This window comes from Anopheles stephensi, chromosome 2 (assembly GCF_013141755.1).
Source record: "Anopheles stephensi strain Indian chromosome 2, UCI_ANSTEP_V1.0, whole genome shotgun sequence".
NCBI lineage: Eukaryota > Metazoa > Arthropoda > Insecta > Diptera > Culicidae > Anopheles > Anopheles stephensi.
This window is the reverse complement of record NC_050202.1, coordinates 21,015,824-21,035,264: the sequence shown is the minus strand read 5'-3', so window position 1 is coordinate 21,035,264 and position 19,441 is coordinate 21,015,824. Positions and strand designations below refer to the sequence as shown.

The 19,441-nt window shown below is 45.9% G+C and overlaps 1 protein-coding gene across 1 annotated transcript in view; it reads right to left on the bottom strand.

The window, feature by feature from the left end:
- The window catches only part of LOC118503495 (protein commissureless 2 homolog), a 52,639-nt gene extending 33,973 nt beyond the window's left edge, over window positions 1-18,666 (bottom strand). The window contains exon 1 of the mRNA XM_036036820.1: window positions 17,365-18,666. Within this exon, the coding sequence (XP_035892713.1) occupies window positions 17,365-17,848 (484 nt within the window). The 5' untranslated portion in view covers window positions 17,849-18,666. The remainder of the gene's footprint in view (window positions 1-17,364) is intronic.
- Window positions 18,667-19,441: the final 775 nt, after the last annotated feature.

The following is a 19,441-nucleotide window of genomic DNA, read 5'->3' as shown; positions in this document are numbered from 1 at the left end:
TTTCCGTCCCTTCTTCGCATCGCACCGGTCGCATCGTCCGGGTGGAAAGTTTGATTGCATAGGCTTTATTGTTTCGAGCCTATCAAGGAGCGAAGGATCGCTCCGAACCCTCGTGTACGGACAGTGGGACTAATAATAATCATTGTATTCGTGATCGTGTTTTTATTTTCCATTACAGCCTACGTGCACGCGTCCATTGGACCCGGGCACTGAAAAGATGGTCAATGATTCCCGTGAAGCGCTGATGTCCTGAGATGGATGGGAATGGAAATTTACGACGATGGAGTGGGTATTTTGGGTGCGTTCTAAAGTTTGCAACTGGCGAACCAATACGAGCATGATATGATAAATACCAAGTTCCGTGCTGTTCCAGTAGAGGGCGCTATGCATAATAATTTGACAGCTACTATCAGAATTATTTGGTTGCTGAAGAACTTTACATAAGCAGCGATCAAGTTTACAAATATTATAAGCTGTTAGAAATACCATTGATTAATAATATTAATTAGTGCGATAACTGTAGCAGTCTACAATTCACAACTCAGTGCCTATCGTAAACCACACGTTCTCAAATCATTCAATATACAATAAAATGAAAAACAGCAACGTTAAGAGGAGACGTACCTTAAGCTTTTAAAATGTTCTACAAATCTGGCAAGAAAAGTATTTAAGAATGTTTAAAAGGAGCAATTTGAAAATACCGAAACAAAAAAAATGACGGGTATTAGTATTAGTATTCAGGAACTAGTTTTGACAGTTAGCATAACAAAAACAAGCTCACAAATGTTTCAATTAAAGTAAATTAAATTAGAATTGCAAAGCTAAATAACTTTTAACTTAATAAAAAAAACCGCAAAGAAATCCCTAAAATTGTAAATCAAATTAATTTAAACGGTTGACGTTTAGTAAACTATTAGTTTTCGCGCTTAGTGCTATATTTATGACAAACTATAAATCGCAAGAAAACTCGGTACCGTACTGCATCAAAACTTATCGAATCACCCAACCGAAACTAACAACAAAAATCTCCTTTGCTTAAAACTTCAAGAGAGAAACTAGTCAGAAAACCAGGAACAAGAAGTCGCTCTGAGGCCACTATCAGGCACGCATTCGACCTGTTGCACTGCCACGTTCGAGATGCCGCTGCCTATACACCCAGCAGGCTCCACTGATTTAAGAGTCTTCAAGAAAACGATGACTGCCTTCATCAGCAACACCAACACAGTGCACACACACACACACACACACAATCATCGACATTGCACGGGTGTTGCACGAGTTTCTTATTATGAATCAAATTATTATCCTCGGCGAACGCGTTTTGTTGGCGTATTTTTCTTTTGCTCCTTGTGTGATCTTTCGCCATCTTTTTTTTTTTTGCTCACCAATTCTTGACACATAATTCCATTCCGATGACGTTCTGTGGCGCTTTTTCTCGCATCGACGGCTATACAACTGGCGAGCTGAAGATGTTCCAGCATCCCCCACCCCACCCTTCCCTCCATCCCCATTCCCTTGCCTTCCATGTTTAACTTTATGCGCTTCATGAGCTCTCGCGTCGTTTGCATCTTCGCCAGTTGGTGGTGTGTGCCCGCGCGCGCTTTAAACTTTGATTTTTGTTGCTTCTTTATCAGGACAACTTTGCTGTGCAAATAAAGAAAAAACTTTTTCTCCCGAGCCGTTCTATCGCCCCGGAAAAGCCTCCGCACACGGGGGGGGGGGGGGGGGCGTTGATTTTGCTCGTGCTGGAACTCACCCCCCCCCCCCCAGCTTCCCACCCAGCTTGGAGTCCTCAGCACAGCTGAGACTCATTTTTGCTTGCGGGCAAGCAAGCGACCGAGCACGCTCTCGTTCTTGTTTGGCCTTCCGTTCTGGAAATGTTCTGTTTGATTTTCCACCGGCTGGCTGGTAAGAGACTTCGAGGCTGGTGTCTTTTCGGTTTCGGGTTTTGGTGCTTTACACCGTTGCGAACATGAGCAAACCGAACGGCCTCCGTGTATACTTAGCAGCCGCCAGTGGCACAGTGGTTACGGGCCCAACTGGGAACGTTCGAGAATGCCGGTGATGTATTGTGCATATGCATAGCACCGTCCTCGCTGTTACTGAAACTATGGCCAACTTTTCCGTTTTTTCAGTAGTGCTTCTTCAAACGCGAGCAAGCAGCTGTCTGGCTCGATACATCCGTTTTGGGCGAGTAGTAGCTGCGGTCCTGCTGGCTGTGTCGAGGACGAACCGAAACCTGGACAGCGTTCGAAAACAATGTTGATTAAAATTCATAAAGCATAAATTTCGTCCCAGGCTCTTCGCGCCAATTCATCATCAGCGACCGTTAAACCTCCCAGCTCCACCTATCAACTCCAATCGCCCAATCACACTGGTGGGGTGGCCCACTGGTCGTCGGGGCCGTGATTCTGCACACATCAGATACGTCATCATCCTTCCGCCAGCAACCCTTGCTGCAGCCACGCGCGCGGTACTTGATGGTGGTTGGGGCGTGTGTTTGATTTAGCGTCCAGCAGACCACCCCCCGTCCCAATTGTCCTTGCCCAGGCTCCGTGAACAATTTCTTTCGACAAATTTTCATTTTATAAACCTCTCCCCACTCACACACACACTTGCCCATTGTGCCCCGGAGTGTACACACCCCACTCGGTCCTGAAGAGAGCGTTCGATGGTACCAATTTGGAATTTCAAATAGTTTTTCCTCGTCCACACGTTGCCCTCCATGCCCCCGCCCCCAAAACCACCCTGTCAGGATTATGCTGCTTTTGTGCAGTACGTTACAAAAATGGCGAACAACAGCCACAAAGACCCAACAAAAAATAGCAAGCATTCGAACAGCTCGAGCCCCACCATCATATATACCCGTGGTGGACCGGTGGCCACATCAACATACTGTGTGTGTGTGTGTGTGTGAGTGGTCGCGGACGTGCGAAATAAATTTGCGATTCGTGCCGCGCATCGTCAATAAATGTTTGCCAGTCCGGTGGGGAAGAAAATGGTACGGCTAGCGCCATGTACTTTTGTCTTTGGCGTGATGCGTTAAACGTTCAGGTACCCGGTCGTCACGCAGAACGCTTTGCGTCCTACGGTCATCGCCGGTAGGATTATTTGTGGGAGTTAAGGGCACGCACTTAATGTTGCGCTAGTTTGGCATATTTTTGGTGGGACAATACAACGAAATTAAAAAAATTTGTTGTATTATTTTTGTAATAACTTGTTTTCCCAAAAGCATCGCTTAAATGAAGCGTTTGGGGTGTTAGTTTATATCTATATTAAGTACTTGAGTGCCGCGATGAGTGCTGTTGATGCTTTATATAGCTTCAAGTCGTAAAAACTGCACACACAAACACTAATGTTTACTTGAAGTGTGTTCGTTTGCTTTCAGTTATTTGATTTGGTCAACACTAAATCGTACCTGCTCGGAGTGTATTTACCCATCAAACTTTTGTCTGATGTTTGAAAGCTCATTCGAACTCGTATTAAAAAGCAAAAGAGCAAACTCATGAACACCCGCAAACATACTCACGAAATTGGTAAAGGTAAAGGTGCGATTCCAGTTACAACGAAACAAATTAAAACTTTTACAAACGATGATGAAAAAGCCACAAACTAACTTTTATACTAAAAACACACGGGGTGTAAACATTTACAGGAAGCGGAGCAAAAACGCTTCAAATAATTTTAAAGCCAACTTTTGTTTTAATACAATTGAATATAAACAGTGCTGTCATAGTCGTTAAGTGTTTTTGTATAAAATTGTCTTCGTTCAATGTGTCACAGTGATAGAGAGGCAAGGATTAACGTTATTCCTAGGGATCTGAAACTCTGATCGCAGGAAAAAATGTGATCCAGGAAAATCATTTGAATGGATTTCTTTCACTCCGGATTCCAGAGCACATTCAATAATCAGTTTTCCTTTTGGACATCTTCTTTTTCTGCCACGGCCTTACAACCTAAAAAATCTCGGCCTGCCCTTTTTGACTTGATTTTACTCGTAGCAAGGTAGTCAGCCTTGCGTACAGGGAGCCAGTCTGGATTTGATTTGATTTAACATCGGTCCTGTCGTGTGAAGAACGGCATCGTTGTCGCATTGGTTACCGGACCGCCCCAAGTTCATCATTTTAAGTTAAAAATTGATAGATGCTCAATTTTTACACTGAATCTTAGACCTATAATAGTTACCTAGAAACCATATCGTCTCATTGGTCCGGTCATCTCTCTGGAATTAATAATTCTAAGCCTCGCCTTTCTTAACTTGATACAAACTTGTTAAACATAATTTTCATTTCAAACCGAAATTAAAAGTGAAAACCAGTGCATCTTCCCTCTGTAACAAGGCTAGCTCAGTAATTTCTGGAAAAGGACTCATTAGCAAAATAACAACTACACGTGGCTTCAACCACTACGGGGGGGAATCTGTTATTCTGTAGAATTCTAGTTACCTGTTGCAAGTCTTCAAGGAAGCCTTCGAGGCTTTTTAACCTGCATTTCGTAATTGGTATTTGGTAAGAACTTGTTCCACATTGCCACGTGTGTTCAACGAATGTTTTGATAAAATTTCGATCAACTTGAGAAACTCCTAGCTATCAAATTACCAGCGCCCTTGAACAGGACCTTACACAACACGGTTAGTACCGAGATCCAATCAATCAGATGCATTGCCGTTGGATTACACTATCGAATGAAACGTATCACCTAACCAATACAGAGAGCGAGGGAGAGACATGGAGAGCTTTCAATTTTAAGGTTCAAGATATTCGGCCGGAGTACAAAACAGGCACAATTCCTTTCAAATCCTAATCCCGTAACTCGATACACAAGATCCTGCCAGAGCATGGGGATAGACGCAACAACACAAGAAGCATGGGGAATGTGTAAGAGCAATGATCAAAACGGTGCTCTTGTTCTCGGTGCATCTGTGTTCTAATTTGTTTCTCGCCTTTATCCGTTGTCAGCTGTTCAGTTAGCCGTTCGACTTGCTTCGATGCATCCGCAGATCGGACCGAACCGATAAGCTGCACCACCACCACCGGTGAAGATTATCTCAAACAATCGAATTTCGAAGATATCCTTCACTATGTTTCAACCGATACCGCAAGCGTTTTATTTTCCGTTCGTTTCGTTTTTTTTTTTGGGTTGAGGTCCTCCTGCACAAGGAACACCAAAACATGAAAAATGCATTCGGGAAACGGAATGAACGGGCGCAACCTCCTGCTGACGTGGAAGGAAAGGACCAATTCAACTTAAAAACAGAAACTCAATCGAACACGAGCATTCGGCAGCAATCGTCCGGCCCTGAGAGCTGTAGCTTATCGCGTCCCGATACCGATGTAGGATTGCTTGTCCTTTTTTTTTTTTGGGCGAAGGAATCAATGATGGAGAAACCTAATCTTGCTCGAGGATTCCAAGTGGAGAGAGAGAGAGGATAGAGGCATTTTTTTCCGGCAGCACAAATCCCGAGATGAAGGATTCGATCCGATGAGGTGAAGATCTCCGCCGCACAATTCCGACCAAAGCCATCTTCATCGTCACCATATTTCTACAGCGCTCGCACAGCCGACGGACGACACTGCCAATGCTCCACTCCCGTAAGTATCGTGTTTCTCGCATCGAAATGTAGTGCGAGATTTGCGAGAAGGCGAGAAGGAACCGTCCTATTGCGGACGGACGGTGGTACGCTTAGTGGTTCGCAAAAGCAAAAGGAAGCAGTACGCTTTTTATTCACTCGCTCGATTTCAACAAAAGAATCTTGGAGCGCATGGAGCTCAGTGCTGCCAAGTGTGCAGGGAGTTGGAGTGTGTTTGGGGGGGGGGGGGGGGGGGTGAAAATTACATTCTCAGCATTCAGTTTCTCAGCAACAAGATCGAGCGCTTCGGGTGCGGTTCCTTTTCACCGAGAAAGAAGTTAATCAAAGTGCAGAACACCACACTCGTAATCGTGGCGAAAGGGTGGTGAAGGTTCGGTTCGGTCGATGCTGGTCAGCGAGATGGAATGGCGTGTGATGGGCAGATATCATCTTCATCACCATCATCATCACCATCATCTTCATCTGCATCACTCGCCAGAAACGATTCTGTGTGTAGCACCTCCTACCCATGATGCTTATTTCCTTCCCGGACACCATCGCCACCCTCATTCGTCATAGCACGCCTGTCGAGGGCGGTACACAGCTCAGTAAACATTGTCCGGCGAGACCGAGACGAGCAGCACAGATTGCATCGAATTTCATCCCGAACGGTTTGGAATCGCACAGAAAACGGATGCAAAACTTTCCCGCCACCGACCACAAGCGGGACGGACGGGCGAGCTCCCCGGCAAAATTCTTTATCCGGGCGTTCGGAATCGGAATGAGGCGTCTCTAGTTTTGCATCTGGGCAAAAACTTCCCAAGAAATGAAGCCCTCTCTGCTGGCGGTGCTGGTCGATGGAATCAAACCTCAAGACATGCTTCCGGTGGATGCGGAAGGCGCATCAGTAGGAACCCGAAAGGACGCCATTTTCGGATTCGGTTTTGCGCATTCCCCGTTAACCACATCCTGTGCAGACTTTCGCCACCCTCCCCAGGCCATGGGTTAGTTTATTTGCAGAGTGTACGAAAGGAAAATAATGGAAAAGAACTACTGGATGGAACAGTCACACACACACAACCCAACCCAACTACTGTGGTTCCGGTAGTTGGTGGTTTTCGCAGCTCACAAAGGCGGTGATACCAGAAGAACGAAGTTGTCCGGAAATTCTACGGAGCTCGAACGCGATACCCATCACCCGTAAAAACCGCACACACACACAGTCATCCGGAGCGGGGGTTGGCGAGACTGGGAGACCTGGATAGCTGGTGCAATAATTAATGCAAATATACGGAGATCCCTGCGCACCCAATACTACACCATCATCGGATGAGATATCTCTAATGGATTGCTGAACGACCACAACACGAACCAATCGATTCTAGGAACACCCGGGTGTGGACACCGTCTGCTGCACAGTAATTCTTGCCCTCCAGTGTGTGTTCCTGTCTGCCTTCCAGGTGGAACAAAAAAAAACATTCAAATCTACAGATCCCTAGCTGCACTTGACCCGAGGAACAAACGACAAGGAACTCCACGTACCAGAAGGTCGTCTGGGGGGAGAGATCGCTTAATCCCTTCACCATCTTTCCAATGTGCAGGTGTAATCAGTCAAAGTCTCCCACCGGCGTGCCATGTATAATAAGCGGATTGAGCGTAGAGCTGCAAGATGCAATCAGAGCGCGCCCGACGCGGCCCGACGGAGAAAAATGATGCTGCGCAAGGCATCAAAGCTAACGGCTGCCGCTATTAAGCTTCCGACCATTTTGTGACGCTTCCGTGCGCCCGTAACTAATAGGTTAAGATCTCTGCCTCGCTAGACACGGGACACGGGACACTAAACGAATTCCTTTCCTCCATAGCGTCACCTCTTGCTCGCTACCTTCCAGGACGCTGCCAGGACGCTGCCAGCACCAAACGCGAGGATTAATATGAATTCATTTCGTAATAATCCACCGTCCACCAACGGATGGAACCTCCATCCGCGCTCCATCATTACACAGTATTCAAGGCCTCCCTGACGACCCCGATCCCGTGCCCTCTGCCGGGTCTTTTCCGATCCGTGCGGACGAAGAAAAATGTCAAGTTGAAATGCCAGCGTAAAAGATCTTGGCCCCGGTTTCTTCCATCCAGCAACAGAACAGGCCCGGTAAAGAATGTTTCACCGGAATGTCACCTCAAAAATGGCTCGTTTTGCCGACATTCTTGGTCCCCGAACGAAATGCAGCCCGGCGATAAAAACCGTTTTGGAATGATCCAAATTATTGTTGTTAGCCCGATGAGGGAACGGCATTTCTTTCGGCCGGTCCGAGGTATGCTCGATCGAAGGGCGGTAGACACGTAATTTGACTTTTTCCACCGTGTTTGCTCCTTTTGCCGGGCAGATACGATGAAGCAATGATGACGAAAAATTACACGTACACACCTCAGCTTCGGGCCCAAAACTACCCGCCGGTCCTGCGGAAACTCTCGGATCTCTGGTTCGGCAAAAGTTCAATCAAGCATCGTGAACCTGCACAGCGCCTGGTGGACGCTTGTATACCAGCCTAATTAGGAAGGCCATTTTTCATTCTGCCATGGTTCGGCTGCCAAAAACTACGGCCGGACGAAAACTACGTCAATCATAATCACCCGGCCCACAAAAAAAAAACAGACGTGACGACGTCAGACGCTTTCCAGTAGTACCCGGAAAAAAAAGTTTCATGCCCGAAAAAGTCAACCAATCTTCAAGGATTTTTCTCTCCTTTCCCATCCTCGGAACTAACTCACTTGGACTCGTTTGCACAGAAGTACACCGTCGCTTTTCAACGGTGAGAATGTTTCCGGCTTTTTCAAAACCCCTTTTCCTTTTTCTTGGTGCGGTAGGAAAATTTGCTACTGCCCGGAGACCAACCTCAACCTAACCAAACCAACCCCACAACTGGGGCAATTTCCGGCAGAAGCGTGCCCGCCACAACAACAAAAAAAAAACATGGCGTCCATAAAATCCACGGCTTCATCAGGGAGCAAAGGGCGAGCAGGAGAGAGAGAGAGAGAGAGAGAGAGAGAGAGAGAGGGAGAGAGCAGTATCCTTTTCAAAAGTACCTCTCCCCATCAAAGCATTAAAAAACAAGGGTAAAGAAACGCACCAAAAACCACCCCGACAAGCTCTAAGAAACTTTATTAGAGAATACTTTAGAGGTTATGTCCCTACCTTCCGCACCAAGCCACACACTGCGCACACTTCTGGGCCACGCAGAAGAAAGACCATGCAGTGGCCAATCAATTTCCACCGAATAGGGCAGGCCTGATTTTAGTTCTCTTGGGGGGCTTCGTTTTTTTTTTTTGCTACTTCTTCTAGCTTCTCTGTGCGACAAAATTTTAAATTGCCATCCTTAAAGCCAACACAATTGGTCCGTAGAGAGTGGATGCGGGGAGCAATCCTGGGAGTGCCCACCAGGGAAGGGGCCGTTGGTTGACGATGGTTTCCATTAAATGAAAGTCTGTAACGAGTGCTAGGAAGGGCCGTTCAATAGTCATTACTTAAGTTTGGCGCATTCGCAATCGTTCCTGTCGCGTCCAAGGTGAACTCCCCATCCCCGAACCTTGGAAACCGCTGCCGACAAGCAAACTGTTGTCGCAGTCTTTTCTGGTGAGTGGCCAAAAAATATGTTCCGGTCACGGTTTTCTTCCCCTGTGTGTGTGTGTGTGTGTGTGTGTGTGTGTTCCGATAATGAACCCCGGTCGATGGGCTGGTTCGGCGATTTGCTATTTGGCACCGGTGAGGCTACTCCGGTTTTCCTGGTGCCGAACTGGGACCAATTCTGGAACGAGTTGCACACGCGTCGAATGTCTTGAGCCGTTGTGCATACGGTTCCAGGGTTTGTTTGTCTATACCTTTCTTTAATAGTGAGCCGAGTGGCAAGTTATCCAAGAGCCCTGATATGTTCTAAATCCTCAAAGTTCATTCGCTTAGGACATCACAACTCACCAACAAAAAAATCATCACCCAATTCCAAACATCAGCGGTTGATATGTGACGCCGAAAGATGCTGGTCCCAGTCCTTGCAGGACTTGCAGGACGAACGCTTTTTTGCGCTCGATTTGCGCTGAAAAAGCAATTTACCGCGTCCGATTGCCAACATTTTCTTATCATGTTTCGGTTCGCTCCCCCGTTCCTCCAGCCCAGCGAAAACGGAATGACAGTGAAAAGCAGGCTGGCTGACAAAATTCTATCCGAACATTGGCGTCTCTAGCAGACCAACAAATCATCGACATCCATTCAAACCGGGAAAAGCAGGAAACAAACAAACAGAACTCGGAACACGGGGTTCTTGTTTCCCTTCCTTCACTTTTATTGTGTGTGTGACTATGTGTGTGTGTTTTGTTCTTTGATAAAATTACAGCGCGAACCTATGTGGAATGCTGGAAATTCCAATGTGAGGCATCACCGCTTCTTTGTTGCGGCCCCTTCGCTAAGGTCGCACCGCTGATTACTTTCCTGCGGACCAGCAATTGAAAATACAAAAAAAAAACAAACTAAACGAACTGGCATTGATTGATTTCCGAATTCCAATGAATTCTACTTCCCCGGCGTCAGTCCCTCCGAGTCCGTCACCAGGTCATCATTTACGTTCATTCTTCCCGCTTCGAGGGACTCAATTTGAGCTCTCAAATTCAATTATTGGAAAAGTAGTGTACATACCTTTTCCGGGCCACCCTTGGATCCCGTCGGGGCTGCAGTCATCGGCCGAAGTACACAATTGGCACACATTTTTCGACGGGAGCCCGGGAAATTGAAAGGGTGGCGTTGGGGATTAAATGCTTCCTCGCAACTGTCCATAGACCGTTGCGGAACTACTGCGAGACCTCAGGAAAAACAGCGCACTGTTCACGTTGTGAATGAAATTCTTTTCCCAACCTTTATTACCACCAGTCGTGGGTCAAAATTTCAAACTCACTCGCCAACTCGAACAGCGGGCCCATCGCATTCCGATCCGAAAGCACCGGAAAGAAGTGAAAATCGAAAACAAAAAAAAGGACACCAACCGACCCTGGTTGACACAGCACCACCAGATCGATTCCGGTCCTTAGCATCCGTAGCCGAAAACCGAAAATGACAGCAGGAAAGGACGCAAAATAAAAGCCTAATGAAGGGGAACGGAAAAATAAAATACTGTCCCTGATGAGGTTGCCTTTCGGTGGGTAGCGGGGATGGGGCACCCCGATACACCCCAAAACATATTCGCTCATCCTAACAAACAAATTATGAGTAATTGATGATGGCCCGAACGGAATTGGAAGGCATCATCCCTGCCGCTGTTCGAAGTGCTGTGACGTTTGACAAACGGGCGCCACTCGGTGTGCTCTGTAGCGTTCCGAAATTGGTTCGCTTTGTTTCGAAACTAATAAAGTTTGAGAGTTAATATTTTGTTGAACATGTTCCCTGCTTTAGGCCCCGGCACTTCATTTCCACCTTCTGATGTAGAACAGCAGGAAGTTTCGGAGGAGGAGTTTCCCATTTTTTTTGGGTTTCTTTTTTGTGTTGTGTTAATGGCTTTTGTTCTATCCTTTACCCACGTTAGGGGCTTAACATTCCTAGGGCCACTCACCCATACCTAGCCGGCTGCCTGGCGGGTCGATAAGTTTTGAGTAGTTTGATTCGAGCGTTTGCCTTAATCACCGAAAATGGTTCTCGGTCGCCCGGTGGCGCCCTACTATTTTAAGCCAAGTGAAAAGTTTGGAAAAAAAAACAACAACAAAAAAAAGAAAACCAACACTACTTCAGACCAAAAGTGCTGGTCGGACACAGTGTATTTCATTCGCCGCGCACGCGTTCACTCTCGCCAGGGTTGAGGTAGGTTAGTGCACTGAAACGAAATGATTAATGACCCACTTCCTGTGCAGGGTTTGCGTTCGTTGGTGCCGCTGCTCCCGTCTAGCCTGCTTTACTAATGGCACACACCCCGCAGAGGTCAGAACCGGCCGGTCCCTCGCCTTGCAGCAGCAACCCCTCACCCGCCTCAGCTGCATTTGATTCTAATTGCTATTATTTACGGTCACTGTAGTGTTGGTTTTGTGTTGGAAAGAAGTCCGGAAAGCATTAACAGATAGAGACGGGCGATTCTCCTTGTAGAAACCCCTACCCCCACACAGGAGTCTCGCACGGCACGTGCAGATGCCCTGCGAGCTGGCCGAGCGCTATAGATACTTCCCTTTTTTTTTGGTTCGCACAGAGCTAGACAGCTGATCGAATCACTAAGCTATCAACATTTGTCCGCACGATTTGCTCTATTGCGTCAGCGAAGGTCAAGGGTATGGTGGCAGAAGGTGCTAGAGGGTCGCTTCAATCAATCGCGCTAGGGTCATCGATAAATGTGAGCGCCGAAGTCAATTGACCCCGTGACGCAACTTCATTTTGGGCATTTGGTTTAAATGAGTTTCCAATTCCAGCCTGTAAGCATGTGGACGGTCACGTACCCCGGACACTTGGACTTGGTTACCAGTCGTCTTGGTAGTGTTGGTGCGCCGATCGAATCTGATTACCGATTTTAATCTCCCAGTGGCTGATAGCGATTGCCCTTGCTAAGCGATAGCGCCAAATTCCTGTACGCTTTCTTCGCTGTTTCCAGGGAGCAACATAACAAGCAATAAAATTTGATTATTCTACGTCTAGAATCCCTGACGTAGTGATAAGGGAACGGGGAGCTAGGTGCCACCGGGAAGGATTTGCTGGCCTACTTTATCTGATATAAAAGATTAAATATAAATATTATGATAGATGAAATAAGATATCAGGCGAACATTTTTGCCAGTCTCAGGTCAAATGCCAGCTTGTCGAAATTCGCGTAAAAATATTGATTTTTAATATATTCTATAAAATATATAGATTTTTGTCTATATCCTGCACAGATCAAATAAATCAAATCAATATTATATACACGTTTTGATGTTTCAAAATTACAAAATTATTTAGTTTAAAAAAAATTTTCATTTAATTTAAAAAAATAAAAGTTTTATAAAAAAATAAATCTTTTATTTAAATTAAAAAAAAAGGAATAAATATTGGATTTTTTTTAAATTTTGATCCTTTTCATGATGCCTGATACTTAAATAAGCAAAAGATGGCTGATTATTCGTTCAAGAAATGCTAGACGCTATAAAATAGCAAAATACTGTGTAAAAAGCTTATGGATTTAAAATTGTAGAAGTATGTGTATTAATAGAATGAAGTTTTACATTAAAAGATCAGTTGTATTTTAATAAAGAAATATTAAATTTTACAACATACGTTGAACTGCTATCATCAAAAAACAGACGCCGTCAATTACCCTTCGATTTACGAAAGCGAAAACAATCACACAACTATGTACAGGTAGAAAGCAAACAAAATTTCGGTGCAATAAGCACAAATCTCACGCTGATCTCCAGGGCACAATAAACATCTACATCTACGAGCCGAGTTTCGTCCATTATGACGGCGGGCCCAAACTGATATGCCCCATTTTCCCCTAAACTACCAATAAACATATTAGATATTTTGCGCTTTATCCTTCGCAACATTACAACATTGACGACCTAATCATGTGTAGATGCGTGTTTCTCGCTGCTTTACACTCACCGTTTGCGGCGTGCACCTTTACACGGGGCCCATGTCAATATCGAACACCCATTACCGCGAGTGGGCAACATTTTGTTACATTTTATTACAGCCCGCTTCATAAGGCTAAGTGGGAAAGGTAAAAACAAAACCGAACGAAGTGCCCAGAACGCATTCAAACAATGCGAGAAAAGCTACGGGAAAGCGAGCAAAGGGCAGACGGCATTTTACCTTGCACCCGTAAGCCCTCCGAGCCCGAAGGAAAAAGACACACGCATAATCCTTAGATCGACAAAAAAAGCAGCGTGAGAGAAAAAAGAGGAAAAAAAAGGACACAGAAGGAAGTCCTAATCCAAATAGAACGGAATCCATTAGTTCCAATTACCATTCCGAAGAAGGCGTAGAAAAGCTTCGAGCAATCGACGCTTCGTCGAGATGAATAAGACTGGGCGACACCAAGCAAAAAAAAAAGGCACCCAGAAAGAAAGACCCTCCAGACCAGGCCCAGCAGCCGAGAGATATGGACCCGGGCAGATAAAAGGATTAAAAGTAAGGTAAGACGGTGCGCGGTACGGTCTGAACAGAACCGATAGCAAAACGCTTAGACCCGGTCGCTTGGTTTTGATGATAGTGCTGAGGCAGACTTCACCCAGAGCGAGAGCCAGACACACACACACGGATCGCCACAGACAGACAGATAGACCAGGCAGGCAAACGAAACGGCCACTGATGCCGTTCTGCTGCCAGTGTGATGGGAATTATTGGATTGTCTTCTTTCGGCCGGCATTGGGAGTCGGAGGCTCATGAATGAGCAGCCGGAGCTTGAAAAGGGCACACGGTAATAATGAGTGATGGAACACCGGTAATGGTGTACCGACCCGGGACCAATTCCTGCAGGATGAGTCACGCCGGGACGAGCTGATGCTGGGCACACAGCTTTCACTCTTCTGCCACTGCTGCTGCTAATGGATCTAGTTGTGGACACCTTAAAAAAGCGTCACAAAAATTGGGCAAATGTGGTATCGCTGGCACTCGGTGGACTCGCACAAAAACCCGTGAGACGTCGACACTTGGAAACAGTGGGGCCGCCAGCTGCCGGAGAACCTAGATCAATCTTCATTTGCGACCCGTATCGCAACCCCCGTCGAAGGTCACTCACGCACGGATGTGTGACGTCGTTTTTGCGGATGTATCACACCCATTACGCCGCCCCGGAAGCCCCGGAAGCCCCAGTCACTCAAGCCCGGAAGGATAATTGACACATTCGATTAGTATTTATGGCGCCCGGCTAACACCGTTACGTTACGTGGGGCCTCCTCCGGTGAGTGACCGGGTCAGAACCGTGCGTCCGTCAATCGATAGCAAGCTCGCCGTAACCAATCCAAGGCAAACGGGAACCGATTAGGCTTGGCCAAAGTCGCCGTTATCGAATGACGGACGGTTAAACGGGACGGATAAAAACACAAATCACTCCTCACCGTCCAAGGTTAGTGGGTATCGCGGATGGAAACAGGTTGGTTAACCTTTTCCTCGCAGCGTGCGTGAGCATCGCAAATGGCGTGTGTGTTTCTGTACGGACGAGATAGGAACTCACGCGGAAGTTATATGCGATGCATACGAATGAGAATGGGGGCATCGCAATTTTTTTTTTCTTTATCTGTTACGTGGGAGATAAATTTCATCAATAAAATTTTTGGCCACAAGGAAATCCGTTCCGATACCAATATTTATCCTGCGGCGTACGAGACGGGCGCGATCCGTTGATGCGATACGAATGCATAATTGAGCAGTTTTGCCTGCCACACCCTGGCACCGTCGTGTTCGGGAGCTGGCCAATGTTGCCGAGCTGGAAATGATCGCAACAGAGAGAGAGAGAGAGAGAGAGAGCGAACAAAAAAAGCGCAACATATACTGACGAGGCGTCGAATATTTATGGAGCCTTCCGCACGAACAGGCACTGTTATCCGACGCCCGAAAAGGTGCCTCGCCAGTTCGTTCGTTCGCGCGGAAAACCAATACCTTAATTTAAACGGTGGCGGCTGAAGTTCGATTTCAAACTGCCGCAAGATCGAAAGATGCAAAAACACCCACCAAAAAAACAATCCTGCCTCTCCGGAATCCATCCCAAAATAGTAATCGAGTAAAACGTAACCTCAAAAATACACAACCGATGCTCGAACCTGTGTGTTTTTGCTGTTGGAGATGCATTCACCAGTTCTCACTACCGCCGAGCGTCGGTTTTGTGGGAAAAGTTCAACCCTCCGGCAATACATCCACCAAAGAGGTACCCCCCCTGAGTTTATCTTAAATTAATGTCAATCAAGTTCGTGTGCTCTCTCTCCTGGAGGTTCGTTTTTTTTTTCGAGTTCCGTTCCGTTTCGATTCCAAACCTAGCCCGGAGCAGTTCTGGCAGCTGCCTGGGTGCTTTCGCCCGGTGGAGGATAAATTTGATAAGCCACTGTTGTTGTGGGAGCACCCGTGACGAGGCACCTAGTAGTAAGGCACCGAAACGAACAACTTTTCGCTACTCAATGCGGCCAAACGTACGTACAGGGGGGGTCACCAGTACCAGGGTTGAATTGTTGTTAGTTTGGGACCTTATCTTGAGGTACTTCCGAATGAGCAGCGCACACTGGGCAGAACCACACACAAACCGCCCCGAGAACTCGTACACACCCGAAAGTGTCCCGAACGCGCAAAGCTGTGTTCCAGTTGTGTTGGTGGGAGATAAAAAGGACAAACTCTTCCTTATCGTTTCGGTGTGGTGCCGCCGTGTGGTTTGCTGGCTCTGTTCTGTCTGTTCCAATACGCCCAGAAAACTCATAATACTATTCCAATCAACATTCCAGCTCTACGGCAGGACGGGATATGAGTTGGGTTTGTGTACGGTTTTCGGAGGTTTGCAAGGTGGCAGACTTCAATACGGAACCACACTATGGTCGAGAATATGGTCTCATTTGTTGGCCTCCCTCCCGAGCGCACGGTGGGAGACTTGCGTAAGGATCAATGGTCAACAGTAAAAACTTTACAAACAAGGCAAATAACAAAGAATTTTTTTTTTGGGCAAAAATGGGTCTTCAAATGGCAAGACCGGTGATCAAATCCCATCCAGACCGCCTTCCCGTACGCAGGACCTGACTATTCAGCTACGGGAATCATCATTTAACAGAAAATCAGAATTGAGAGGCCGAGAGCTTTCGGGGTTGTAGTGCCAAAGAAAAAGAAGAAGAAGGTAGAAAATGACAGTTTTTAGTTTCAAGTGCTAAAAAAGAAGGAGCAAGATTTTTGTTCTATTCCAAAAATCCGTCAGTACAGGTTAATAGGATTTATCTCCAAGAAAAATGAGTATTCGAAGCATGTTTAATGCCTATCAATTCTTAATAAATTATTGGAAAATAATTTCAAATTATGTTTAATGTCTTTACCACGAATAATAGGTTTATTTTTCATGTTCTTATAGCATGAGAATGAGAAGTCAGTTATATATGCCACTAACAATCCAGGTAACACCAGCAAACTTTATATAAATTTAAAAAAAATTGTAGCTTCCTCAGTGTTTCTGTCTCGTCGTCTTTAAGACTGGTTCTATAGCAAACCAAAACAAGGTATAACTATGTTTGAAGCTAATCAAATTATACATTAATTAAAAACTCCTCAAACAAATCAATTCCAGACTAATAATTAGAAAATATTCGATGATCCGGTGATTTACTGTCAGCAGTACCTGTGTTTCCGTCAATGCAAGGATTGGCTATTAATTTTTTTTAAATAAATTAGAATGAAATGTCTTTTCAAGGCCAAACCAAGCAAAACGATAGGCCAATAAACGTGCTCACCTAATTCCAAATAAACGTACACAATCTGTTGACCAGTATTTTGCATACCATTTGCCCACTGTGCAGCCCCGAAGGATTCATCGCTATGTTTTCGCCCCGTTTCACATAGGCTTTATTTCCTTGAACAGAATTCTACAACTTTTTACCTCGGTGAGAATAAAATTTTCCTCCACGGGAAAGCTCTGTTACATCTCTCCAGTCGTAAAACAAAAAAAAACCTCCCCCGATGTGTGAGTCTCCCCCCAGTCGCATACAGTACGGCTAGATGAACCTCCAAAACGCCAAAAAAAAAACGAACACCTTTTCTCCCTCCCGCCATCTGTTTCCCGATATTGCATTCCGATTCCGTTGCCAAAGTGGGGTTGATTTATTACACTTACCGTTTCGTTGCCACTGGCGAAATTTGTGATACAGAAAGCAGGAGCACATGCAGAAGATCGACGACAGGATCATGAGCGTCAGCACGATGCCAACCCACACGTCACCGATAAACCGCTCGTACGTCGGGTCGAGCATCTGTTCCGTGCCGACGCCGCCGAGCCCATCCCGGCCCCGGTTCGCGAACGATTGCAGACTGTTGAGCAGCCCGTAGTCGCTGCTACCGTTGCTGTAGTCAATGCCACCGAACAGGCTGGACCCGGACGAACCGAACCCGCCGAAACCGCCAGCGTCGGCCATACCGCCGAAGGTGGCTCCGCTGCCACCGGTTGCCGCTAGCCGGGCCGCTGCTCCACTTGCCGCGTTCTGATGCTGCTGGTGAAGGTTCTGCCAGAACAGGGTGTAATTGTTGCCCCGGATCAGCTTGTCAAAGTCGAGATTGGTCGGTATTTCGAAGGTTATCTTTGATTCGAAGTTTTCGATCATTTTCGTTCGGCTCGCTTATATACCCCCACCAATTATCCTCGCAAGGATTCCCTTCACAAAACTACACACACTCGCGCGATAGCGTTGATCGATTGATAGCACGCTTACATACAGGATTCTTCACTGGAAATTCTATATCTTGACTCGAATCGGAATCGGAATATTCGTTCACACAAGGAAACACCAACACAGAGCAGCAGCAGCAGCAATAATGCGTTATCGCTATCCTTTTTTTTGGTTTTCCTTTTCCACTGATAACAGCCAAATGCGATGCGTTTGTTTTACTTTCTTTGCAACACACAGGCGGTGAGAGGACACCTTTGCCTTAAGATTATTTTACTCAACACAAGCAACTTAAAACTGAAGAGCAAAGTAAAAAAAATCAACGCACATTACCCCACACACCGAATCGGCGCTAAATAATGTGTGTGTGTGTGTGAGAGTGTGTTATCGAATTTCAGCACTTTTCCTATGAGGATTTCATCCAACAACGACGCTTCATATTTCGGTATGGATGACTCCGGTTCACAGCGTGGTAGCACTGAAGCTAAACACTCTACACACACCGGGCGTAAGGATATTCGAAGTCGTACCACCTTTTGATAGACTTCTCTTTTTGGCTATTATTTCGTTTGCACTCAAAATCGCGCCACTAAAAACCACTTTCCGGAAGACTTCTCGGTCGTCCTTTCGTATGTTTTCTCTCACGCGTGTAGAGCAACGATACGAAAGTGTATGATGGAGCGTCTTCTTTACGAGTGCACGCGCGTGCAGGTCCGTCCGATTGCAAGGCTTGTTTCGTACTGGCACGCTGAATGGAGAACACGACCGACGAGAGCTGTTCGCCGTACACTATAGCAACCGAACGCAGTGTGCAGTGCGTAAGGGCAAAGTTGTCAAACACCAGCGATAGGGTCGCGGTATGCATTCAGGGTCGCGTTGGATGTGTAAAAATGAAACCGTTCTTTGTGCTTTGGAAGATTTCCTTTACATCAAGCATCTCAAGGGATTTTTATTTTCTTTTAACACAATGTTTTCAAATTATTGTATTGACACATATTTTACTTCATTTTTATTATCTTTGCATACAACGAAAAAATGTTTTGTGCGTAAAGAGAAGAGAAGACTGCAGACAGATTTTTCTTTTCAACCAAATAATTATAATAAACATTTATGATTCTCACTAATTATTATGGCCTAATACTGATGGCGGCGGTCCGGTGGCTGGGGCGACAGCGGCGTCGGTCTTCACATGGCAGGACCGAGGTTCAAATCCCATCCAGACCGCTTCCCCATACGCAGAAATAGCAGGCCGAGATTGAATGACAGCTGAATTCTAGCCTTTTTTTTAGCAGACACTCTATTTTCGAGAAATAATTTAAGAAAAATTGCTGCTAACTATGACAAAAGCCAATGGCTTGATCGTCATCAATCAGTTATTCGATTCAATTATTTTTTCTCTAACTTTTCTATTGTTTGAAAAGGAGAGTGTCAAGTAGAGTTTTCTTCATTGTTATAAATTACTACTGTAAAACTAATGTATAAGCCTAATGTATGTTGCGAAAAGAATAAAACCCCGTAGAGTAAAACTGG